Source organism: Salpingoeca rosetta (assembly GCF_000188695.1).
Source record: "Salpingoeca rosetta unplaced genomic scaffold supercont1.10, whole genome shotgun sequence".
NCBI lineage: Eukaryota > Choanoflagellata > Craspedida > Salpingoecidae > Salpingoeca > Salpingoeca rosetta.
The window spans coordinates 53,906-77,469 of NW_004754924.1; the positions used below are offsets into that span (position 1 = coordinate 53,906).

General features: G+C 55.6%; 7 protein-coding genes and 1 non-coding gene across 8 annotated transcripts in view; 6 read left to right on the top strand and 2 right to left on the bottom strand.

Annotated features, from left to right (window-relative positions):
* Positions 1–1,024, top strand: part of PTSG_04311 (uncharacterized protein) — a 10,241-nt gene extending 9,217 nt beyond the window's left edge. Inside the window, exons 17-18 of the mRNA XM_004994341.1 lie at positions 334–543; positions 787–1,024. Coding sequence (XP_004994398.1) covers positions 334–543; positions 787–888 — 312 coding nt within the window. The 3' untranslated portion in view covers positions 889–1,024. The remainder of the gene's footprint in view (positions 1–333; positions 544–786) is intronic.
* A 569-nt stretch (positions 1,025–1,593) lies between these two features.
* On the top strand, positions 1,594–5,806 carry PTSG_04312 (sulfate transporter). The gene is made up of 10 exons (XM_004994342.1): positions 1,594–2,054; positions 2,211–2,898; positions 3,117–3,417; positions 3,582–3,697; positions 3,885–3,988; positions 4,170–4,271; positions 4,465–4,566; positions 4,766–4,862; positions 5,133–5,223; positions 5,399–5,806. The coding sequence occupies exons 1-10, from the start codon at positions 1,744–1,746 to the stop codon at positions 5,497–5,499; spliced, it is 2,013 nt and encodes a 670-aa protein (XP_004994399.1). The 5' UTR covers positions 1,594–1,743; the 3' UTR covers positions 5,500–5,806.
* A 336-nt stretch (positions 5,807–6,142) lies between these two features.
* PTSG_20091 lies at positions 6,143–6,214 on the top strand. Its single transcript has one exon. It is a non-coding gene; the product is annotated as a tRNA-Cys (tRNA).
* A 109-nt stretch (positions 6,215–6,323) lies between these two features.
* PTSG_04313 (uncharacterized protein) lies at positions 6,324–7,486 on the top strand (the record flags this gene model as incomplete). Its single annotated transcript, XM_004994343.1, has 4 exons — positions 6,324–6,374; positions 6,873–6,939; positions 7,183–7,300; positions 7,447–7,486. The coding sequence occupies 4 exons, from the start codon at positions 6,324–6,326 to the stop codon at positions 7,484–7,486; spliced, it is 276 nt and encodes a 91-aa protein (XP_004994400.1).
* A 473-nt stretch (positions 7,487–7,959) lies between these two features.
* PTSG_04314 (nitrogen fixation 1) lies at positions 7,960–12,178 on the bottom strand. The gene is made up of 12 exons (XM_004994344.1): positions 11,816–12,178; positions 11,539–11,655; positions 11,324–11,373; positions 11,031–11,118; positions 10,590–10,688; positions 10,281–10,397; positions 10,009–10,120; positions 9,672–9,747; positions 9,321–9,462; positions 8,903–9,030; positions 8,554–8,692; positions 7,960–8,334 (listed from the first exon to the last, which is right to left on the bottom strand). The coding sequence occupies exons 1-12, from the start codon at positions 11,978–11,980 to the stop codon at positions 8,236–8,238; spliced, it is 1,332 nt and encodes a 443-aa protein (XP_004994401.1). The 5' UTR covers positions 11,981–12,178; the 3' UTR covers positions 7,960–8,235.
* A 26-nt stretch (positions 12,179–12,204) lies between these two features.
* Positions 12,205–13,558, top strand: PTSG_04315 (2Fe-2S ferredoxin). The gene is made up of 3 exons (XM_004994345.1): positions 12,205–12,686; positions 12,904–13,033; positions 13,336–13,558. Exons 1-3 carry the CDS (start codon positions 12,269–12,271, stop codon positions 13,427–13,429), a joined length of 642 nt encoding a protein of 213 aa, XP_004994402.1. The 5' UTR covers positions 12,205–12,268; the 3' UTR covers positions 13,430–13,558.
* A 290-nt stretch (positions 13,559–13,848) lies between these two features.
* Positions 13,849–20,703, bottom strand: PTSG_04316 (uncharacterized protein; the record flags this gene model as incomplete). The annotated part of the gene is made up of 18 exons (XM_004994346.1): positions 20,472–20,703; positions 20,153–20,265; positions 19,722–19,930; positions 19,215–19,345; positions 18,856–19,014; positions 18,436–18,515; positions 18,179–18,243; positions 17,687–17,951; positions 17,254–17,467; positions 16,793–16,951; positions 16,466–16,600; positions 16,126–16,253; positions 15,791–15,935; positions 15,348–15,591; positions 14,915–14,988; positions 14,502–14,691; positions 14,171–14,271; positions 13,849–13,959 (listed from the first exon to the last, which is right to left on the bottom strand). The coding sequence occupies exons 1-18, from the start codon at positions 20,535–20,537 to the stop codon at positions 13,849–13,851; spliced, it is 2,589 nt and encodes an 862-aa protein (XP_004994403.1). The 5' UTR covers positions 20,538–20,703.
* Positions 20,704–20,797: 94 nt separating this feature from the next.
* PTSG_04317 (lipoyl synthase) overlaps positions 20,798–23,564 on the top strand; it is a gene marked incomplete at its 3' end in the record, with an annotated part of 8,961 nt that continues 6,194 nt past the window's right edge. The window contains exons 1-8 of the mRNA XM_004994347.1: positions 20,798–21,099; positions 21,349–21,444; positions 21,646–21,739; positions 22,052–22,129; positions 22,371–22,527; positions 22,835–22,892; positions 23,109–23,237; positions 23,416–23,470. Coding sequence (XP_004994404.1) covers positions 20,876–21,099; positions 21,349–21,444; positions 21,646–21,739; positions 22,052–22,129; positions 22,371–22,527; positions 22,835–22,892; positions 23,109–23,237; positions 23,416–23,470 — 891 coding nt within the window. The 5' untranslated portion in view covers positions 20,798–20,875. The remainder of the gene's footprint in view (positions 21,100–21,348; positions 21,445–21,645; positions 21,740–22,051; positions 22,130–22,370; positions 22,528–22,834; positions 22,893–23,108; positions 23,238–23,415; positions 23,471–23,564) is intronic.

Here is a 23,564-nt window from a genome sequence, read left to right on the forward strand (position 1 = left end):
TCACTCTCACACACACACACACACACACACTCTCTCTCTCTCTCTCTCTCTCTCTCTCTCTCTCTCTCTCTCTCTCTCTCTCTCTCTCTCTCTGTCTCTCACTCGCTCGCTCACACACTCACTCGCTCGCTCACACACACTCACTCACTCACTCACTCACTCACTCACACAAACACACACACACACACACTCACTCACTCACTCACTCACTCACTCACTCACTCACTCACTCACTCACTCACTCACTCACACAAACACTCACTCACTCACACAAACACACACACGCAATGCACGCTCCCCCCCCTTTCACTCTGCGCCCACTCGTGATTGCAGGTGCAGTGCGGGCAGCGGCTCGGGGTGTCAGCGGCGCTGTGGCGGTCGTGGATGTTGCAGCTGAGCATGTACATGACCAACCAGAACGGCAGCATCCTGGATGCCCTCAAGACGTGGAAACGAAACGTGGACAAGAAGTTTGAGGGCATGGAGGAGTGCACCGTGTGCTTTTCCATTGTGCACGGCACCAACTATCAGCTTCCCACCATCGTACGTCCCACCCTGTGAATGCGTGCGTGCGTGCGTGTGTGTGTCTGTAAGTTTGTCTGTCTGCGGATGCGTGTGTGTGTGTGTGTGTGTGTGTTTGTCAGTATGTCTGCCTGTAAGTATGTCTGTCTGCGGATGCGTGTGTGTGTGTGTGTGTTTGTCAGTATGTCTGCCTGCCTGTCCCTCGCCCCTGTTTTTCACAGCCAGCCCACTCACCCCCATCCCCCTCCCACCACTGCATTTCAGAAATGCCCCACGTGCCGGAAGCTGTTCCACGCCGACTGCATTGCGCGCTGGTTCAGCAGCAGCGGCAACAACACCTGCCCCATGTGCAGGTCGCTGATGTGAAGACATGGGGGGGGGGGGAGAGATTGATTGATGCGACGAGGGAGGAGTTGTCAGAACGCGGACACGAACGCAACAACGCATTCGGGACACCTGGTGATGATGTCATTCAAGTCCAATTAAACAAGTCAAACATGAATATCGGTGTGGCCCGGACGCAACGATGAAGTGCCTGCAGGTGCGAAGAAGTAGGCGAAGCAACACCACCACCACACACTTCGTGAGGCGACTTCACTTCACAACCCTGACCCAAAGTGTGTTGTGTCGTCCTGGGCTGCGTTCTGTTCTTGCTTCACCTCCTGTGTCACTACGCAAGCCTGTTGTGGCAATGGACGGTTGTTGTTGTTGTTGGGTGTGTGGCAAAGAAGCAACCCTTGGTTCATTTATCTCTTCGAGGTGTGTGGTGTGCGTTTGAGTGCATGAGTGGATGCACGCACCCCTGCCAGCCCTAGACAACCTATCCCCCCCCCCCCGCCCGGTCCATGCTTGCTTTCGCTTCCTTTCGCTTGTGCTTTCGCTTGTTGTCGCTTGCTTTGATCCGATCCCCCGTCTGCAATCAGCAATCAGCTGGCTGCTCTTTCCCCAAGCCAATCTCCTCTCCCCCTCCCTCCCCCAATGCCTGACATGCTTTGCTGCCAATCACTCACTCCACTCCCCAAATGGTTTCTCTTGCTTCCACCTGGGTTCAGCGCTGTTGTGCAGGTCCTTTTGATGAGTAGAACAAGCGCTTCTTCTTCTTCTTCTTCCATCGAACCGTACACATAACTCCAAATCACTGCCAGCGCCAAAGGACCATTTCATCTCATCGCATTGCCAACTGCCCTTTTGTCTCCGTACTGACGACGACACAAGTCGGCAATGTCGGACAACGACAACAACACCAACGCGCCGACACCGGCGACCACGACCACGGCTGCCACGCCATCCACGGAGAATGGCGGCACCCCTTCCATGAACGGCGACACGACCATCAAGCTGAACGGCTCCAAGGCTATGGCCGGCCTGACCCTCGAACCGCTCGCAGAATCCCTCAGCTTCGACGAGGAGGATGAGGCGAAGCGACCCAAGGTGACCATGGAGTCCTTGAAGACCCTCGAAGGCTGGAAGAACGCCGTCCTCACCGTCATCTTTACTGTCCTGCCGATCCTCACCTGGGCACCCAAATACAAGTGCGTGCAACCACGTGTCGGTCGGTCTGTCTGTGTGCGTGTGTCTGTGTGTGTGCATGCGCGCTCGTGTGTCTGACTGTCGATCCCCCGTCGCTTGCTTCCCTCTCTTCCCCGTGTCCATCTCCTCCCCCTCACCAAAACCCTCACTCACAACAGGGAAAACTGGAAGGAGAAGCTTGCTGGCGATGCAAGGGCTGGCTTGACCGTTGGTATTCTTCTGATTCCACAGGGTCTGGCCTATGCGCTCTTGGCAGAGCTGCCTGTGGAGTACGGCCTCTTCAGCGCCTTCATCCCCCCACTGCTGTATGGCTTCCTCGGCACGTCCAGCGAGCTGTCCACGGCCCCTGTCGCCGTCGTGTCGCTGCTGACCTCTGCAGGCGTGTCCGAGCTGTACGACCCGGTCACAGAGCGGCCGCAGTACATCGGCGCCGCCATCTCCCTCGCCCTCCTCCTCGGCTTTGTGCAGATGGGCATGGGCATCCTGCGTCTCGGTTTCATCATCAACTTCCTGTCCCACTCGGTGCTGAGCGGGTTTACCTCCGCCTCCGCCCTCATCATTGCGCTGTCCCAGCTCAAGCACGTGCTCGGCATCTCCATCGAGCGCAGCTCGCACGTGCACGAGGTGCTGCAGTGGACGTTTGAGGAGATCCACAACGCCAACTGGCGCACAGTCGTCATCTCCCTCGCCAGCATGGCCATCATCCTCTTCTGGAAGTACCCGCCACAGTCCGAGAAGTTCAACTGGTTCCGCAAGTACTTCAAGCCCCTCCCCAGCGCCATGGTTGTTGTCATTATCTTCACCCTCATCTCAGCCAACACAGGCCTCAATGACAAGGGCGTGAAGGTGCGTCGTCACTGCTACCACCATTTCCTGCCACCATTTGTGACTTGACCCTCTCGCACAGAATACTGCTTTGTTGTGCGTGACTTTGCTCGGTTCTGTGTGCTTTTCCATACTCACACACTCGCACCCACACGTTCACACGCCCTCTCCCACCTGTTCCACACACACACACACACACACACACACACACACACACACACACACACACACACCCTCAGATTGTTGGTGATGTGCCTGCTGGTCTGCCAACGCCGGAAGCGCCGGACACAAAGGACTTTGGAGACCTGCTGGTGTTGGTGCTCACCATCGCGCTCGTGTCGTACATGGAATCAATGGCCATCGCCAAGAAGCTTGCTGATGACCGAAACTACCAACTCGACTACAACCAGGAGCTTGTTGCTCTCGGCGCATGCAACATTGTTGGCTCGTTCTTCCAGACATACCCAACCACAGGCGGCTTCTCTCGCTCCGCTGTCAACGCCAACGCAGGATGCAAGACACAGCTCGCCACCATCCTGGGTGTGTGTGTGCGTGTGTGCGTGTGTGTGCGTGCGTGTGTGTGTGTGCGTGCGTGTGTGTGTGCGTGTGTGTTGCCTCAATTTTTGGGTTGTTGTGATTGGTCAATGTGCTCGCCAAAGGCTCACGCCAACCTTGTTGCTTGCCATCGCGTGTGTGTGCTGTAGCTGGTATTGTTGTGATGATTGCGCTGCTGGCTGCCACGGAGCTCTTCTTCTTCCTGCCAAAGGCCATTCTCGGTTCCATCATCATCATCGCCGTCCTCCCACTCGTCAACTTCAAGGTCAGCTGGTGGTGGTGTTGATGGTGATGCGCGTGGCTGTTGCTGTGTTGTCTTGCCTGCTTCTTTCTATCCCTCCTGCCACTGCTGCTGCTGTTGCTAGTGTTGTTGTTATTGTATCCGTTGCTGTTGGGAATTCTCTCTCACCCTTGCGGATGTGAATGTGTGCGCGCGCGATTGCGGTGTACAGGAGCCGTTTCATCTGTGGAAGATCAGCAAGATTGAGTCTGTGCTGACGGTTGTGACCTTCCTCCTCACCGCTTTCATTGGCGTCGAGCTCGGTGTCGGTATCAGGTGCGCAGCTCTTTGTGACCCTGCCTCTGCTCTGTGTGTGTGTGTGTGTGTGTGTGCGCGTGTGCATGCCGTCAAGGTACTTCAAACCTTGTCTTGCCACAATGCGCCGAGCATCCATGACGCAATTCTCTCCCTCACACACGAACGTGTATGTGTCTTTGCAACAATGTGTTGGGTGCAGTATTGCGCTTGCGCTGCTTGCGGTGGTGTGGCAGGCGTCGCGTCCACACTACACGCTCGAGGGCCGCCTTCCCGGCACCGACGTGTACCGCAACATCAGGAGGTGGGTCCTGTGGGGTCCTGTGGGGTCGTGCGTGCACCGTGCGTTCTGGTGAATGGTCAACGGTGGACACACGAGCCGTTTGTGTCTTTCTCGGCTGTCTTGTTCAATTGGTGTTGTCGTGACGTATCGTACCGTGTGCATGGAGCCCATGATTTGCGCGCGTGCTGACGCCTGCACCCGCGACTGCTTGCAGGTTTCCTGATGCGATTGAGCCCAAGGGCATCAAGATCTTCCGCTTTGACGCCGACATCTTCTTTGTCAACGCCACCGTTTTTGAGCGCCAAGTCCAGAAGAGGTGTGTTTATGTCTGCCTGTCTGTCTGCCTGCCTGTCTGTGTGTGTGTGTGTGTGTGTGTGTGTGTGTGTGTGTGTGTGTGTGTGTGTGTGATGCATGGTAGCTTGTGGGTGCTCCCGTGGTCGCCATGTGCCACTATTTTTCTGCGCGTGCGCTGACAATGAGGGTGTGCGCTGTTTTGGCCTGTGCGGCTGCTTCAGGTGCTATGTGCGCGGCGTTGAGAATGTCATCATTAACTTCACGCCCGTGAGCCACGTTGACTCCACCGCGTTCCACGCCATGGAGAAAGTGCTCGAGGTTCGTCCAAATGCTCTGTGTGTGTGTGTGTGTGTGTCTGTGTGTCTGTGTGTGTGTCTGTGTCTGTGTCTGTGTCTGTGTCTGTGTCTGTGTCTGTGTCTGTGTCTGTGTCTGTGGTGTGTCTGTGATATATGTGTGTACATACTTGTGCATCGTTGCGGTGCTCATGTTGCCCAACTCTGCTCCCCTCCTCAATCCAAAGTCACGACGTCTGTGTACCACATGAATGCTCACCGAAACCCACCACACCACACCCCTCCACGCCAACAGGCTGCGGAGCGCAAGGGCATCTCTGTGTACTTTGCGGGCGTCAAGGGCCCCGTCCGTGACATCTTCGAGCGCATCGGCTTTACCGAGCACGGTGAGCATCCATGGCGGTGGTGTGTGTGTGCACATGTGTGCACGTGTGTGTGTGTGTGTGTGTGTGTGTGTGTTGTGTGTGTTCTTGGAGCGTCCACAACAGCGGTATATGCGTGAATGTTTTATTCTCCTTGTGTGGACTCACACTTTGTGCCATGCACCCACGCTTTCCACAGTTGGGGAGGATCACTTTTTCAAGACGGTGAACGAGGCGGTGATGCACCTGACGAACGAGCAGTTTACGCCCATGACCATGACAGACGTGTCCATTGTCTAGCCTGACTATGACTATTGTTGTCTTGGAGCACTATTGAGCACCGTGTGTGCGTGTGAGAGAGAGAGAGTGTGTGTGTGTGTGCTGTGTGCGTGCGTGTGTTGTGTGTGTTGTGTGTGTGTGTGTGTGTGTTGTGTGTGTTGCAGCGTGATGTACAGAATTGCCCTGGGTGGCTGGTGTGTTGGCTCTTGCTTGTGCCTTGTTTAACTGACGACCGTTCGCGTCTCTTTGAGCGCTCTGCGCTATTGCAGTGCAGGAGGTGGAGAGAGAGAGAGAGAGAGAGAGAGAGAGAGAGAGAGAGAGAGAGAGAGAGAGAGAGAGAGAGAGAGGGAGAGATGCAGGTGGTGTGAGGTTGGAGTGGAAACTCACAAAGTAAAAGTCCCAAAAGCCAAAACGAAGACAAGCACGGAGGGAGGTGTTGCGTGGTGATTTCCAAGCAAGCAAGCGAGAATTACACCACCACCACCACCACCACCACCACCACCACCATCAGCACACCAAACACGCATGTTGTGTTGCGGGTCGCTTTTAAGGAGGTGGCCGAAGCCAGCCACTTGAGCCATGCTTCTTGCTTGTTTGGTGTGCTTCTTGCTTGTTTGCATAACGCTTGTGTACATATGATGAAATTTTGCCCCAAGTATCAAGGGGGGTCGTGGCACAGTGGTAGCGCGTTCGGCTGCAGTCCGATTGGTCGGTGGTTCGATTCCACCCGGCCCCTGTCTGTATTTTGTTTTTTTTTCCTTAGTTTGCTTTGTTTTGGTATGTGCGGTGCTTCGTTTCCTTGCTTGACGCAGACATTCATTCATGTCTCGCATCACAACATCACCATGGCTCACCAAACCAGTCCTCGCAAGCGGTTGCTCGACGATGAGGACGACGTACGTGCCTGTGTGTCTGTGTGTCTGTCTCTGCGTCTGCGCCTGTGTCTGTGTCTGTCTCTGTGTCTGTCTTTGCGTCTGCGCCTGTGTCTGCGCCTGTGTCTGCACCTGTGTCTGTGTCTGTGTCTGTGCCTCTGTCTCTGTCCGCGTCTGTTCGTCTGCGTCTGTTCGTCTGCCTGTGCATAGCTGAGTGTACCCCTCCCCCCCCCCTCCCCACTGCGCACCTCACACTCTTGTGCCAACCTCACCCCTGCTCCTCTCCCTCCATCTCTCTCCTTCATTCCCTTCCCCCCCCCCTCTCTCTCTCTGCCTCTGTCTTTCCGCCCACTCACCTTGACACTCGTCTCTTCCCCTCCCCCCCCCCCCAACACACACACACACACACACACATGTCACCTCCCCCCGTTTCCTCTTCTTGCTTCCTTCCTCTCTCCCTCCCCCCACCTTCCCCGCCCGTACTCCAAACAACCGCGCTTCCTTTTACCAACACTACACCAGGACACATCCATCTTCATCGATGATCCCAACCTTGCGTATGAGGACAGAGTACACGGCGCCTCCTCCGGTTCGTACACCGCACCATACCACCACCACCATCCACCATCACCAATATCAGGCACACTGGCACTCTCCAAACTGGTACACGCTTCCAACAACAAGAACCATGTGACACTCACTCTTCCGTTCAGTCACATTCGCCTCACACCTGCCGCTGCACCCCCAACCCTTGCCTTCATCTGCACCCTACTTCTCTATCTACACCCCGCCCCCTACCCCATTTGCCGCAACCACCATGCTCACCCGTCAGGAATCGACAATCTGCTGGCCACGGGCACACACATCCTTCGCGACCTGGCTGAACAGGATGAAACCATGAAGGTGAGCAACGCCCGTGCCGCCCTTGCTAGCGTGCCGTCCTTGCTGTCGTGCGTATGCAAAACAATACCAGTCGTCTCACTGCACCATGCATGTGTGTGCTCTGTGTGTGCTCTGTGTGTGTGTGTGTGTGTGTGTGTGTGTGTGTGTGTGTGTGTGTGTGTGTGTGTGTGTGTGTCTGTCTTGTGTGAATTAGAGAATACAACGGCGGCTGCTTGACGTGGGCCATCGCCTAGGTTTGTTCTTCTGTGTTGTGCTGTCTGCGTTGTGGTTGTGCGTGAAAACCTGCTACTCTTGCTCTCCAGGGGCATGTGTCTCGTGAATGCAATACCATTCATGCGAGAGCGGGTGCATTGACCCACTCACCCGTTATTGCGCTTCCACCAGTCAGACACACACACACACACACACACACACACACACACACACACACACACACACTCACTCAGTCACTCAGTCACTCACACTCACACACACACACACACATACACACACACACACACACACACACACAAACACTCACATGATATGTGCAGGACTGTCTCAAACTGTGATGAGGATGATAGAGCAGCGGTCGACGCAAGACATGTACATAATGGTTGCTGGGATGGTGGTGTCCACCATTGTCATGGTTGTTGTGTACATCTACTTTGGATAGCCGACCCAACTGTTGTGTATCCGTCACATTTGCATTGAGTTACTCTCTTTTTCTGTATTAGGTGTTCGCCACTCCCCATTATACGCGCACGAACTCATCCTCATGCGCATGGCAACACACACACACAATGACATTGGGAAACTGCACACACGAGCTCACTACGATGTGAAGCAAAGATATGGAAGAGGTGGATTGGGTTGGTAGTATGTCATGTCAGTAGCGAAGGACGGGCGCATGTTGGTGGCTCAAGGGCACCCATGTCCATACACACAAACGAGCGCGGGGTGAGGTGGTCCCGACAACAAACGGATGTGCGTGGGCACATGCTCAGTGCTGGGACCACTGAATCTGGTTGATGTCGATGCCTTCGAGCTTCATCTCCCACAGCGGGCTCATCTCACGCAGTCGGTTCACGTGCCGAACAACCTGGAGACGGCAATGATGATGACGATGGGAGGAAAGTGTGAGGTAGAGGTAAAGAGGAGGCGAGCTGTGATGCTCAAAATCAGGCAATAAGATGGATGCATGGCGTGCACCATACACACACACACACTTCCCATTTACCCGCTCCACCACCACCACCATCACCACCACCACCACTCCCCCCCCCCTCTCGTGCCAGCCTCGATGATGCCAATGACGTACGCGCTCGACGGTGTAGTCGACTTCCTGCTCGGTGGTGAAGCGGCCGAGGCCAAAGCGGATGGACGAGTGTGCAAGGTCCTCTGCTGCCCCAATCGCACGCAGCACATACGACGGCTCAAGCGACGCAGACGTGCACGCACTGCACACGTGGCATTCCGTGACGTGGCGGGAAGTCAAAGGGGGGTGTGAGGCAGGGGTGAGCAGGTGGTGGTCAGGTCACAGCATGGGGCTGGCCGCATGCAACCACTCACTCACGGCAAACAAAATGACAGTCCGCTCAACCACCAACACTGCAATCAACACCGCTTCAGCTAGGGTTTGATACGACCCCTGTCCACCATGTGCGCACCTGCCGGAGGAGAGGGCGATGTCCTTGAGCGCCATGAGCAGCGACTCGCCCTCGATGTACGCAAACGAGAGGTTGACGCACCCGGCATACCCGGTCGCCTCGTCGCCGTTGTACACAACCTCGGGGATCTGTTTTGTGTGTGTGTGTGTGTGTGTGTGTGTGTGTGTGTGTGTGTGTGTGTGTGTGTGTGTGTGTGTGTGTGTGTGTGTGTGTGTGTGTGTGTGTGTGTGTGTGTGTGTGTGTGTGTGTGTGTGTGTGTGTGAGCGGTACACATGTGGTTCACGTGGTTCACGTGGTTCACGTGGTTCACGTGAGATATCAAACTATTCACATCCCCGTCACGCATCATGCAGCAGCAGCACCACCACCAGCACCACCACGACGTTGACGACGCCACGCTACTGCCCCCCGTCTCGACCTCATCGCAAATGCCGCGGACGAGGCGGTCGTGGAGGCGGCGGATGTGCGCCGTGTCGTTGGCCATCTCCTCTGCTGCAACCTTGCACGCCTCGCCAAGCCCAACGGCAAGCGCCGTCGGCACTGTCCCGCTTCGAAGACCGCTGTAATTGCAGGCGCACATACACGCAGAGGGTGAGTGGGCATGCGTGAAGGAGGGGGAAGGGTGGCGCTGTGCCAACTGCGACACAAAGATTCAGATAGGCAGACACATACGCACGCATACAGAGGGACACGTTAAGGCACATAAAGATATACACACAAAGCACATCCAGCAAACATCCAGCTCGCATGCAACGTGCATGCAACGCACCGCTCCTGGCCGCCACCGTTGATGAGGGGCTCGAGGCGCACGCGCGGGCGGCGGCGGACGTAAATCGCACCAACGCCTGGCCACCACCACCATCATCATCGTCATCGTCGTCGTAAGTAATCATCGCGTGGTGATAAAGTGTGGATCATTGCGTAGGTTGACAGGTAGCGCTAGTGTGTTGGGGACATGCTCACAGGACAAACAACCTTCTCTTAATTGCACATGCACCAGCAGCCATCACCACCAACACTTTCCACCACCACCAGCCATCACTCTCCACCACCACAACCACAACCATTAACACCATCATCGTCGTTGCCACGACAACGGCACTGACCTTTGGGACCGTAGAGCTTGTGGCCGCTGATGCTCATGGCATCGACATTCCACTCGTTCACGTCGACAGGGATCTTGCCAACTGCCTGGGCGGCGTCCGTGTGGAAGTGCACCTGGCAGATTTGGGAGGACAAATTTGGGGCGGGGGCGAGTTCAGGTGTGTTGAAGAGTCGAAGGTACAAGGACAACGAGCAGAACGAGGGAGTGCGGAAGCTACACACACAGACACACACGCACCCACGCACGCACGCACAATGTAGCACAAGGCAGCACCTTGTGCTCGCGGCAGATGCGGCCAATTTCCTTGACGGGCTGCACGACACCAATCTCGTTGTTGACCGTCATGATGGAGACGAGGCCCGTGTCCGGGCGCAGCGCCGCCTTGAACTCCTGATGAGCACATAACCACACGCACGCGCACGGAGATGTTGTGTGAGTAGGTGAGTACGCGTGTGCCTGAGTGCGTCCGCAAATGACACACATGCACAACACACTTGAGCAACAACACCACCACCACCACCACCACCAACACACACGGATGACACATCGTCACCACCGCCACGCCGCAACACGTTGCAATACCTCGAGGTCGATGGCGCCAGACTGTGTGACAGGCAGATACGTCACGTCAAACCCTTCCTGCTGCAGCACACGGCACGAATCCAAGACGCACTTATGCTCCTATTGCCCCAACAACAACAACAACAACAACAACAACAACAACAACAACAACAACAACAACAACAACAACAACAACAACAACAACAACAACAACAACAACAACAACAACAACAACAACAACAACAACAACAACAACAACAACAACAACAACAACAACAACAACAACAACCAGACATGCGGGAGTGGACAACACCGATGTTGAGTGAGCACCAGCATACCATCCCAAACAAGTCCGCAAACAAGTCCGAGAAAGGTGCGTGGGGAGAACACATAGTTGTCAAGAGGCAGGCAGAAGGGGCAAATGGCACAAACATCCATACATGCATGTGCACCCGCACACACCGTCGCAGCGGTGATGACATGGCGCTTCTTTGACTTGTAGAAGTGGGCAATGCCCTTAATGGCCATGTTATTCGACTCTGTTGCTCCACTGCACCAAACACCGCAAACGCATGCACGCAAGCACACACACACACACACACGCAACGCCTGTCACTTGACGCAAGGCTGGCGGAATGGGGCCACAACAGGCGTCACCCAACACGCACACACGCACACACGCACACACGCACACACGCACACACGCACACACGCACACACGCACACACGCACACACTGCTTGCTGTGACGCATACCTGGTGAAGAAAATCTCACGAGGGTCTGCGCCGATAAGATCGGCAATGTGCTACCATATCAAACCACCCCAACACACAATGCGTAAGGGACGGAGTTGTGTGGCATGTCCGTGCCTCGACGGTTCACTCGGCTCATACCAGACGAACACACACACACACACATACACACACACGCACACGCACACACGACGCACGCACGCATACAAGGAATCTACCTTTCTGGCCTTTTCCACGGCGTCCTCGGCCACCCAGCCGTATTTGTGGTTGCGAGAGTGCGGGTTGCCAAAGTCGTCAATGAGATACGGCAGCATGGCATCCAGCACACGTGGATCCTGAAACAACGTCATCACGCACCCGGTTTACACGTGAGTCATGCATGCAGTAGCAGCACCGCTCTTGCCGCAAAGAGCACCAACCACAAGCTTGCTTATACCAGCAACCAAGCCAAGGCACACAAGCACACAAGCACACAAAGCACATACACACACGCACCACAGGTGTGGTTGCCTGGACGTCCAGGTACACTGGCATGCGGTCGTCGCTGTTAGGCGTGGAGACCCCGGTAGAGCTGGTGGTGTTTGAAACCACAGCAGCCTGCTCTGCGTTCTGCAAAGCGCGCGTCGCGCGATGCGCACACCGCACAAACTGGCGCAGCATATCCAAAGGTGACGAGAGTATGGGAGAGTGCGAGAGAGAGCGAGACAGAGACAGAGGGACGAGGGAACAAGTGCGGTGCAGCGAGCGGAGTATCTGCGACAACGTTGCGAGCGACCAGGTGGTGCTGCTGGTGTTATTGCGCCTTGTTGTTGAGCTGTGTGCAGCAGCGAAGCAGCCAGGTTTTTGTATGTATCGACCACGACACCATGATTTGTATTCTACATGTTTGCATCTTTTTGCATCTTTGCGCCATTTGTTTCATGAATTTGCACAGAATCGACACCCACGATGACGATGCTGGCAGCGCTGCAACGTGGTGCAAACAACAACAGGATGAGGAGCATGCTAGCGCTGGTGCGGAGGGGGGCAGCAGCAGTGGTGTTTGGTGGCGGGAGGGCTGTGGCTGCTGGCCGCCTTGAGCTGGCCGCGTTGGCGCCAGCACGGTCCGTCTCCACAGCGACGACCGCGCGGTGGCTTCGAACCGCTCCTGCGACACCACACCGCACGTCGCCCGTGCACTCCTGCTCATCATCATCGCTGATGGCACCCACAAGGGCGAGACTACACACAACACGGAAGGCCTTGGCCAAGGAAGACAAGGTCCGCGTCGTGTTCAAGGACACTGAGGGTGGCAGCCAGGTTTGTGAAGCCCGCGTTGGACAGAACCTCCTTGACGTGGCCATCGACAACGACATCGACCTCGAAGGTGTGCCCGTGTGTCTGCATTTGTGTGCACATGTGTCTGTCTGTGTGTCTGTGTGTCTGTCTGTCTGTCTGTCTGTCTGTCTGTCTGTCTGTCTGTCTGTCTGTGTGTGGACTTGTCTCAAGTACAACGCCACATACCTTGCTTGTGTTGTTGGTTCATGAGCAGCAACAAATGTGCTCGAAGCTCAGTCATGCACGCTTGCCATGCGGTGATGCAGGGGCTTGTGGAGGAACACTCGCGTGCTCAACATGCCACTTGATCATCGACGAAGAGTGGTTCAAGAAGCTAGAGGAACCCGTGGACGAGGAATTGGATATGCTTGACCTTGCCATCGGCCTCACAGACACGTCAGTGTGCCCGTGTGTGTGTGTGTGTGTGTGTGTGTGTGTGTGTGTGTGTGTGTCGTACTGTGTGTGTGTGTGTGTGTGTGTGTGTGTGTGTCCATGTGTGTGTGTGTGTCCATGTGTGTGTGTGTGTCCATGTGTGTGTGTGTGTCCATGTGTGTGTGTGTGTGCGTGCCACGCTTTTCCCGCCACTGTGCATGCTGCTGCGTGCGGGCGAGCGTATACACATACACAAGTACGCACGCACACGCGCCCCTGCTCCTCATCGTGTTTGCTCTTACACCACACTGCAACCACACTTGCAGGTCTCGGCTCGGGTGCCAAATCATCCTGTCGCCCGAGTTGGACGGCATCGAGGTGACGCTGCCGGACGAACAGAACGATCTTCGTCAGTTCTAGCAGCGTGTCGTCATGGCCACAGTCCCATGGTGTCTAGAGCCTCCTCAAGGTTACATAGGTTACGTCTACCCCGTTGTAGTTCCGTGCGTGCATGCCCCTGTGCTCCTTTTGTTAAACAACTTCAAGGCAGCTGTCAGCTACAGTGTATGTGTGTTGAATTGGTGACACCATGCAACGGCCAGCAAAAGAGGAGCAAGGGAGGGGTGCGAGCAAAGGGAATGACTGATCAAGTGCACACAGACAGGCTATTGGGAGCAAGCAGTAAGCACACAATGCACACAACACTCGCCACACAACAACACAACACAAAAGAGAAGGGGAGCAAACCGAGGCATTTACAAAACAGTGGAATGCAAGCGGGGTGGTGTATTGTCGACAACAAGGGACAATCGTGCATATGCGCGGCGAGGAGGGAACGGCTAGACGAGGAACACGGTGTCGTCACTGACATACACCAGATTGTTTTCTTGCATAATGGCCAGCCGGTCGCGCGCTTCCTCCTCAGTCAACGTCATGCCTTGCTTGGCCAGCTGTGGTGCGTGATGCGATGTGTGTGTGTGTGTGTGTGTGTGTGTGTGTGTGTGTGTGTGTGTGTGTGTGTGTGTGTGTGTGTGTGTGTGTGTGTGTGTGTGTGTGTGTGTCAGCACGCGTCCTCAAAGTAGAATGTTCACAAGCAAAAGCAAGCGACAAGAGTGCACGCGTCGACATCCACGCATGTGCGCATCGTGGACCACAACTGACCGCATCCAAGAGTTCGCTGATCTGCACCGTCTCGTGCTTGAGGGATTTGTACACGGCCAACACCGCCGCCTTGAACCGGTTCATCTCGTCCGCAGAAATCGCTGCACACACGCGCACACGCACAGCAGAGGAGGCGGATGTGGGGACAGGGGACAGTTCGTGTGAATGCACAAGTGTGTGTTTGTACTTGTGTGAATGCACCGCAGTGTGTGTTTGGTGTCAAAACAAATCACACGCAAGCACACGTCGCACACGTCGGTTCCAACAATACACACGCAAACAAACGTCGCATTTCGCATGGAGCAGTAGCAAAGCATGCTCATGCACACACCTGTGCCTGCTGCTGCCTCCTCCTCCTCCTCTTCCTCCTGTGCTTGGGCAGTGCCATTCTCATCACCATCAGCGGCGGCGGTGGTGGTGGTTGCAGACGACGATGAGGAAGACTGCTTGGCTTTTTTCGCGGGCTGCTCCTCTCCAGCAGCCGTCGTTGGCGCATCAAAGTCATACGGGTCATACGCGCCCTGCGTGCGTGTGTGTGTGTGTGTGTGTGTGTGTGTGTGTGTGTGTGTGTGTGTGTGTGTGTGTGTGTGTACATGTGTGAGTAAGGGAGTCAGTAGGAAGAAGGAAGAACTGAGTTCGGGAAGTACTCAGTCATGCACATACAATGAGATGTTTACAACCCTGATGCAATGCGACATTGAGACAACAAAACACACGACACCACGACGACAGCACTCTACGCACCGATGCTGCTGTTGCGGATCGCGCCTTTGAAAATGCGGATGATTTCGCTGGTGACGCGTCCGATTGGCCGTTCGCTGCTGCACACATGCGCACGTGGTGCGCAGTGGTGAGATAATGAATGCAGATGCAAGGCAGCGCCATGAAGATTCAACGACAAACGTCAAGGCCCAATCACAGCTGCACGTGAATGTATGTACCAGGCACACACAACAGTGCGAACACACAAGCGACACACAAGCACACACACAAGCACACACACACACAAGCACACACACACACACACACACACACACACAAGCACACACACACAAGCACACACACACAAGCACACACACATACACAAACAAACATACACACACACAAGTACACACGCAAGGACAAACATACACACACGTACACACAAGCACAAACACGGCATAGCCAGTTGACTGACCTTTGCGCGCTGCCTTGCGTGTTGGTGTGGCTGTAGCGCGGGGCTTCTGCTTTGGTTTGGGCGTGGACGGCATGCGATCGCCGCCATCAACGCCGTCATCGCTGTCGGAATCCGAGTCGTCGTGGTCGGGGTGGCGCTTCTTGCGCGGTTTTGCCAGCGGCTTGGCCTCGTTGTAGTAGGCAAAGTTGATGAGATCCATCGCAACCTCAGCATCCGCCCGGTCAACCGTCTGGCTCAGCCGGCTCTGCAATTCGGGAATTTTTTTTTTGGGGGGGGGGGATGAGACGTCAGCAAACTTACGCACACCGTGACCAACCAAGCAACCAACACACTGCTGTCTTCCATACACACACACACACACACACACAAAAACACACAGAGAGGCAGGGCCAAGGGCGCAATCCACCACCACCACCACAACCACCACCACCACCAATGCCAACCTTTGCGTGTGCGGTGGAGAGACGGATCATGGTCTCGAGGGTTCGGGCAGTGACGGGCAGCGTCTTGTCGTCGTGCTCCCGCGAGCGAAGCGTTGAGTACGCGTCCGAAATAAACTCCGCTGCATCCTCCGTTAACTTGGGTTGGCTGCAAAGGAGACAGACAGACAGACAGAGAGAGGAGAGACAGTGGGTGGGAGAGAATTTGGTGTGAGCAGGGTTGGCCATCAGAAAAGTATACAAACCAAGGGAGCCAAAGGCCAAGTCAATACAAGCGATACTACAAGTTCATGTGCACATGGGCAACACGGGTGCCAAACCAATGCACAACAACTCACCAGCGTGCGCGGGCGTACATGATGTACTTCTTGACAAAGTCGACAGAGAGGATGCGAGCGCGACCGCGGCGACGCGCCATCCCCGGCTGATGCGCCGCCCACACATCCGTTTCTTCCTCATCCTCATCCTGCAGAGCACACACGCGCGCGCGCATGTCAACCGAGATGTGGCAGGGCGTAACCTCGAACAGGAACAGGATGCAAGCACATGGAGTGGCGCTTTGGCTCATCCCGAGTCAACCTGGAACCAAATTCCAACCACCACCACCACCATAAACCACGACTACCTTCACCACCACCAATGGACCGTCAATCTCCTCCCCCCGGGCCCCCAAATCACCTCTGGTGGCTCGACGATGACGGTGTCGCCGGCCGTCTCCATCCGCAGCGCTTCGCCCTCGCTCTCGCCCGGACGGCGGTACAGGTGCGACTTGAGCACGTGCCCGGCCAGCTTGCTGTCAACCTCGGGGTCCATCTGATAGTGAAGACGGGAGATAGGGAGGTAGGATGGTGGTGAGATGATGCAACGCGGTACAAGCAAGCGGCTGTGACGAGAAGCAACAGCCAAAACCATACACGTTTCACACCACACAACACCACAAAGCGACGCCACACAACCACCATGCCACCACCATGCCACCACCACACCACGACGCTGCGAACAGACCTTATCGAGGACGATGAAGAGGAGATCAAAACGGGAGAGGAGCGAGTCGGGGAGGCCGATGTTGTCTGTTGGCGTGGAGTAGGGGTCGTATTGGCCGTACACCGGGTTGGCGGCTGCGAGCACGCTGCACCGCGCATTCAACGACGTGTGGATGCCGGCCTGGTGGTGGTGGTGATGGTGGAGATGGTGGTGGTGGTGCAGATGAGAGTGGGAAAAGCGAGCAACCAAAGTGGAACACCCAACAAGCAAGCAAATGCACGTTGTTAAAGCTCGCACACACACACACACACACACACACACACACACACACACACACACACACACACACACACACACACACACACACACACACACACACACACACACACACACACACACCACACACACCTTGCTGGGCGCTTGAGGTAGCACAGGTCCTCGAGGGTGCGGCCGAGACAGGTCGGCACAAAGTCGCCGTGCACAGAGATGAACTTGGTTGATCCATGACGCAACGCAAGGATCAGCGTGTCATCCAGTTGTTGCTGTGCGTGTGAACAAGTGTGTGTGTGTATGTATGAAGGAGTGAGTGTGTATGTGTGTGCGTATGAAGGAGTGAGTGTGTGTGTGTGTGTGCGTGTGCGTGAGACTGCAGCTGTGAATGGTTGGCGGTGCGAGGATGAAAACAAGGTTCGCACTCTGCACGTGTGCACGTGCACGCTCACCTCGCCAGTGTTGAGAGTGGCCGCGGTTTTCGCGTCGACTTCGACGGTGATGGTGATGGTCGCCTGCACGTTGCAATGTGATACGGCAGTTCAACAAAATACACATGAAACAAACCGCCACAAAGCACACAACACACGCAATACAACAAAATACAACGCACGCACGCACGCACGCACGCACGCACGCACGAACGAACGCACGCACGCACACAACAAATACAACACAAGAAACACCACACCTCCCCCCCCCCCATCTCCCTCGTCCTCCCCGCACCCGCGAATGTGTCCGCCGCGCTTGAGGTTTTTCTCCGTTCCGCCGAGAAGAAGACAGAGGATGCCCATCTTGATCTCGTCGTTGCCGTAGATGGACGGTGCGAGCGAGCGCGCAAGCAGGTGGAACGGCGTGTCCCGCCCCCGCTTGCGCTTCGAAATCTTCAGGATGTTCTTGATGTCCGTGTCTGGTGGCGTTGGGGAGGCAGAAGAGTGAGTTGTGTGCGCCCATTGTATATGCGTGTGTCTGTCTGCGTGTCTGTGTGTGTGTGTGTGTGTGTCTGTGTGTCTGTGTCTGTGTGTCTGTGTGTCTGTGTCTGTGTGTCTGTGTGTGTGTGTGCATGGTGTATATATGTGTGGAAACAAAACGCTTCACATGAGACAAAGAGGCATCACCACGATACCACCAGCTCACCTGTGAGCGAAGGCATCTGCACCTCCTTCTCCAGCTGCCGAACGGTGTTGCCCAGGAGCACAGTGCTGAACAGTCGATGATGGCGATGATGATGATGATGATGATGATGATGATGATGATGATGATGATGATGATGATGATGATGTGAGTGACAAGAAGCACAACATCCGAGCACAATTCAAACGTCGCCACCAACAGCTCACGCTCCAATAACACACAACAACATTGCCACCTATCATCATCCCATGGCGCCTGACCGGAAGACGCCGCTTGTTGTTCCGCCACGTTTGTTGGGGAGCGCGCGGTAGATGCCCACAATCTGCACACGGTCGCCAGGCTGGTCGTGGGGTTGTAGGGTAGGAGGCAGGGAGGCGGATTGGTGGTGGAGAGGGGAAGCATGGATGGGTGGACAGTGTGAGTACGTGAACCGGCTGACTTTAGCACACACTTGCTCGGACACGAACGTGCACGAAGATACGAGCACGCGAACAAACACAAACACACAAACACACAAACACACACAAACACACAAACACACAAACACACAAACACACAAACACACACAAACACACAAACACACAAACACACAAACACACACAAACACACAAACACACAAACACACAAACACACACAAACACACAAACACACACAAACACACAAACACATGCCTGGCGAACCTTTGCCGTGTCGACGAGGTCGTCATCGAGAATAACGTCGATGGAGCGTGGGAGCTGACCTGTCGGCGCCCGCTCAGGCATCTCCTGGATTGTCATGCGCTGGTGGTTCTTGTACACGCTGTACCCGTACTCCGTCACGAGCGGGTTGCCTTGGTCATCCTTTTGGAAAGAGGGGGAGGAGGGACAGGGCGGTTGCGGGTGAGCATGTGAACGAGAGTGGGTGGTTGTACTCACTGTCACGCTCAATTTACGTACGACACGGCAACAAACGAACCAAACAGATTAACACAACACAGCACAACACAGCACAGCACAGCACAGCACAACACGCAACTACACCATGCTGCATGCTAGCGCACCTCGCGTGGGTAGAGGCCATATGTGGGGAGCCCGTCGATGGAGGTGGCGTCGCGGTAGGTACGCTCAAGTGACAGCTTCGTCTGTGGGCAGTAGTGCACGCTCTTCACCACCTTTGGATGGACCAGGGAGCCTGCAAAGCGGAGCAAGAGGTGCGCAAAGCAAGATGAGACGGTAAAACGAAGATGAAACAGAAGAAGAAGAAGAAAAGCAAAGTGGCGAGATAAAGCTGCACGACGAGCAGACGCGAGCGCATCTGCCACACTGACCACGAGAACACTAGCGCACGAGCTCAAACACGGACGACAAACGGGCGGCTGCCCCCCCCCCCCCAACACACACACACACACACACACACACACACACACACACACACACACACACACACACACACACACACACACACACACACACACACAGCATCACGTTCCGCCAGCCACATGCAACGCCAGGCACGTGTAGCGCCAGCCACATGCAACGCCAGGCACGTGTTATGTTGTTCAGCTCACATTTGGAGACGATGCCATCAACGCAGACCAGGCGGCCCAGAAGGTCCGCGGAGAGGCCACGCGGTGTAACGTGGTGGGCGCCAAAGGAGCCACTGAACCCAACGAAGAAGCTCCCTTCTTTTGTGGAGTATGCCGAGTCCTTTGTGTCCACAAGCTCCTTCAGAGCCAATTGAGCAGCCGTGACCTCAAGCATGGGCGAGGTCATTGTCCTACGATACGCGTGCGTGCATGCATGTGTGTTTGGGGAGGTGAGAAGAGAAAGCAACATGAGATATCGGACGCATTTGTGCATGTATGCACGTGTGCATGCATGTGTGTGTTTGCATGAATAGATGGATGATGTTCGTCTTTTGTGTTGCGTGTGTGCGTGTGTGTGTGTGCGTGTGTGCGCGTGTGTGTGTGTGTGTGTTTTGTGTGTTCAGGCGACGTACTCTCTGGCAAGCTCTGGGTCTTCCTTGCGAACATCGTTGATGTTGATGATGAGCCGATTCTGCTCCTTCTGGATCATGTCCTCGATCTTGTCATTGTAGAAGCCATCCTTGGACTAGTTGTGCAGCCGATTCGTGAGTGTTGCCGCAATTGCCACAGGCACAATTCATGCGCATGCACACACAAAAGATGCACAGCGTCCGTCGCAAGATGTACACACACTCACGCACACTCACACACACACTCACACACGCACGCACGCACACACACGCACACGCACGCACGCACACACACGCACACACACACACACACACAACGCACCACGTCCTCGAGGAAGGCAAGCCACTTGGCCTTGCGCGGCTGCAGCTCTTCACGGAGATCCGCCATCGTTGCTCTGCTTCCTCACCAGCACTGCTGCCGCTGCTGTTGTTTGCCGTGGCTCACTGCACAAAACAGCTTCCGCACTTTTGAGTTGCCGCACTTTTGGCCAGCTGCTGGATATTTGCGATGTTCCTCCTGCACAAGCACCCGTGGGCACTGGCAGCAGTGTGTGTGTCGAACGTCGCGTTTATCCGCACGGCAGCACAGCGGTGGATAGCAGAGTGCGCACGTTTTGGCGCCAACTTATTTCTACAATTTGCAACGCAGTCAGCTGAAGCCGCAATTGGCAAAACAGCCATTTCCAACCTCTTGCAGCAAGCAACCACGAGAGAGCAACAAAAGCGATGATGATGACGGCGGCTTGTTCCAGCGCAGCAGCAGCGGCACGCGTGCAGCAGGTGCTGCTACTGCAGCGATCGGTGGCAGGGGCCAGCCACGTCGGCGCAAGGACCACGGTGTCGTCCCTGCTTCGTGCATCGGTGGCAACCTCCGCCATGACACAGACGCGGTTCTCGTCCTCCTCTTCCTCCTCTTCTCCTCCATCATCTTCCACAAACACAAAACGAGTGTACGTCAGCTGGACAGCGTGTGTTTGTGAACTTGTTTGTGTGTGTGAACTTGTGTGTGGGGGTGGTGGAGAGAAACGGTGACTCAAACAGCTTCGTGGTGAGATGCCATGGAAACCACACAACTTGGTTGTTGTTTGCATGCAAGGAACTACCCGTTAACGTGCTGGCCTTCATACACTCACATACTCACACGCGCGCGCGTGTGTGTGTGTGTGTGTGTGTTAAACGCTCGTGTGCTCCGCAAACAGCATCCCAGAGGACGGCCCAGGTCTGGATGACTTTATCTCCAACTTGCCTCCCCCACCAGCAGCACAAGCTAGCAAGCCTCTCAAGAAAAAGCAGCGGTACGTGTGTCTGTGTCTGTGTCTGTGTGGGGGAGGGGGGCTTTTGTGCACGTGTCCATGGGGCTGCTTCTGTTATCAAGACATGGGATGTCCCCTACACCTTGGTGGCACCCTTGTTGCATATTTTCATTCCCGCTCATTTCCACCCTCTTTCGCCCCACCTCCCCCCCCCCCACCATGTCCACTTCTCGCTTGCTGTAGACTGCGCCTGCCAGAGTGGGCCAAGACCAAGATTCCGCTTGGCGCAAACTACCACCGCATCAAGTCGAACCTCAGAGATCTCAACCTGCACACAGTACGTACCTGGCCTGTCATGTGCGCTCTGCGTGCGTGTTTGTCCGTGCAATACACGCACGTCTGTGCGGGTTGGTATGGGTCTCCTTTACATGTGTGAATCAGTCTGCCTGTCTTTCTGCCGGCGTGCCTGGATGTCTGGCACTGTTATGCTTGCTTGTGGACTGTTGTGTGAGTGTGTGTGTGTGTGTGTGTGCTTATGGCGTGTATTCATATGTCTGAGTGTGCCATTCTGCTTGTGCTCACTCACGCCCCCCTCTCCGCTCTGCTCCGCTGTTGCGGCCCTGTTCGTCCTGTGACACTACTTCAACAGGTGTGCGAGGAGGCGCGATGCCCCAACATCGGCGAGTGCTGGGGTGGCAAGGAGGGCACAGCCACCGCTACAATCATGGTAGGCCCACCCCAAACACCATGTTCGCCACCCAGCGTTCATGCGTTGCCTCCCCGCCTCCATCTTGCATGGCATTCAACTCGCAACAATTCCAAGTGCATCCGCACATCATCATCACCTCTACATGCACCACTGTCTCGTGCCACCTTGTTTCTCACTGCGAGGCCACCGTCACCACCACCCACTCACTCATTCCGTCCATTCGCATGCCACACCACGCCACACTGCATTTTGCGACCAGCTGATGGGCGACACGTGCACACGCGGGTGCCGGTTCTGCTCGATCAAGACGAGCAACGCCCCTCCGCCCGTGGACCAGGACGAGCCCATCAACACCGCCGCCGCCATCGCAAAGTGGGGGCTCGACTACGTCGTCCTCACATCCGTCGACCGCGACGGTTCGTGTGTGTGTGTGTGTGTGTGTGTGTGTGTGTGTGTGTGTGTGTGTGTGTGTGTGTGTGTGTGTGTGTGTGTGTATGCTTTCTGTCTGTGTGTGCAATCTGTCTGTGTGTCTGTGTGTGTGTCTGTGTGTGTGTGCCTCTCTGTCTGTGTGCGTCTGTGTGTGTGTGTGTCTACCTGGCTATCTGCCTGTCGTGTCACGGTTCCGCCGTGACATCCACCCACCCACCTGTCATTGCGACCTCCCACGCCGTCCATGTGTGCACACCTCACTTCCATTCCCCCCCCCCCCCAAATACAATCCAGACATGCCCGATGGCGGTGCGGACCACTTTGCGCGAACTGTTGAAGAACTCAAGCGCCTGTACGTGAATGCACATGTTGTTGTGTCGTGTGGTGCTCACCTGTCATCATGCTCACATTACATGGCACCATTGCATCCACACACACGCGCACACACACACGCACACACACACACACACACGCAACGCTCCCGTGTTCGCCCAAGTTCACCTCGCTGTCACCATCACCTCCCTTCCCACCACCAACCAATCCACCACCGTGGCCACCACCGCTGCAGCAACCCGGCCATCCTGGTTGAGTGTCTGACGCCGGACTTCTCTGGCTCGGTGCCGTCCATCGAGCGCATTGCCACCTCGGGGCTCGACGTCTTTGCCCACAACATGGAGACCGTCGAACGCCTCACCCCGTCAGTGCTGCTGTGCCTTGTGTTACGTCCTTTGTTGTGTTAGAGAGAGAGAGTGTGTGTGTGTGTGTGTGTGAGTGTGTTGAAAGGAGTCTCTGTGGCCTGAATTCAACATTGCCTCGAAGCCGGCCCTCATCGCTTGCTCTCCCCCCCCCCTTCCCTCTTCAACTCCCGTCTTCAGACGCGTGCGTGATCGCCGCGCCAAGTACGACCAGTCCCTCTTCGTTCTGCAGAAGGTTCGCAGTGTGTCTGTCTGTCTGTCTGTGTGTGTGTGTGTGTGTGTGTGTCTGTGTGTGCCTGTGTGTCTGTCTGTGTCTATGTCTGTGTGTG

What these genes read in the sequence shown, in the direction of transcription:
- PTSG_04315 (XM_004994345.1), top strand. Translation starts at nt 12,269, where the DNA reads ATGACGATGCTGGCAGCGCTGCAACGTGGTGCAAACAACAACAGGATG. An exon ending in CAACGACATCGACCTCGAAG is followed by an intron (nt 12,687 to 12,903) that starts GTGTGCCCGTGT and finishes GCGGTGATGCAG; the next exon opens with GGGCTTGTGGAGGAACACTC. An exon ending in GCCATCGGCCTCACAGACAC is followed by an intron (nt 13,034 to 13,335) that starts GTCAGTGTGCCC and finishes CCACACTTGCAG; the next exon opens with GTCTCGGCTCGGGTGCCAAA.
- PTSG_04312 (XM_004994342.1), top strand. Translation starts at nt 1,744, where the DNA reads ATGTCGGACAACGACAACAACACCAACGCGCCGACACCGGCGACCACG. An exon ending in ACAGCTCGCCACCATCCTGG is followed by an intron (nt 3,418 to 3,581) that starts GTGTGTGTGTGC and finishes TGTGTGCTGTAG; the next exon opens with CTGGTATTGTTGTGATGATT. An exon ending in TCCCACTCGTCAACTTCAAG is followed by an intron (nt 3,698 to 3,884) that starts GTCAGCTGGTGG and finishes TGCGGTGTACAG; the next exon opens with GAGCCGTTTCATCTGTGGAA.
- PTSG_04314 (XM_004994344.1), bottom strand. Translation starts at nt 11,980, where the DNA reads ATGCTGCGCCAGTTTGTGCGGTGTGCGCATCGCGCGACGCGCGCTTTG. An exon ending in CCGTGGAAAAGGCCAGAAAG is followed by an intron (nt 11,374 to 11,538) that starts GTAGATTCCTTG and finishes TTGATATGGTAG; the next exon opens with CACATTGCCGATCTTATCGG. An exon ending in TCCGCGGCATTTGCGATGAG is followed by an intron (nt 9,031 to 9,320) that starts GTCGAGACGGGG and finishes CACACAAAACAG; the next exon opens with ATCCCCGAGGTTGTGTACAA.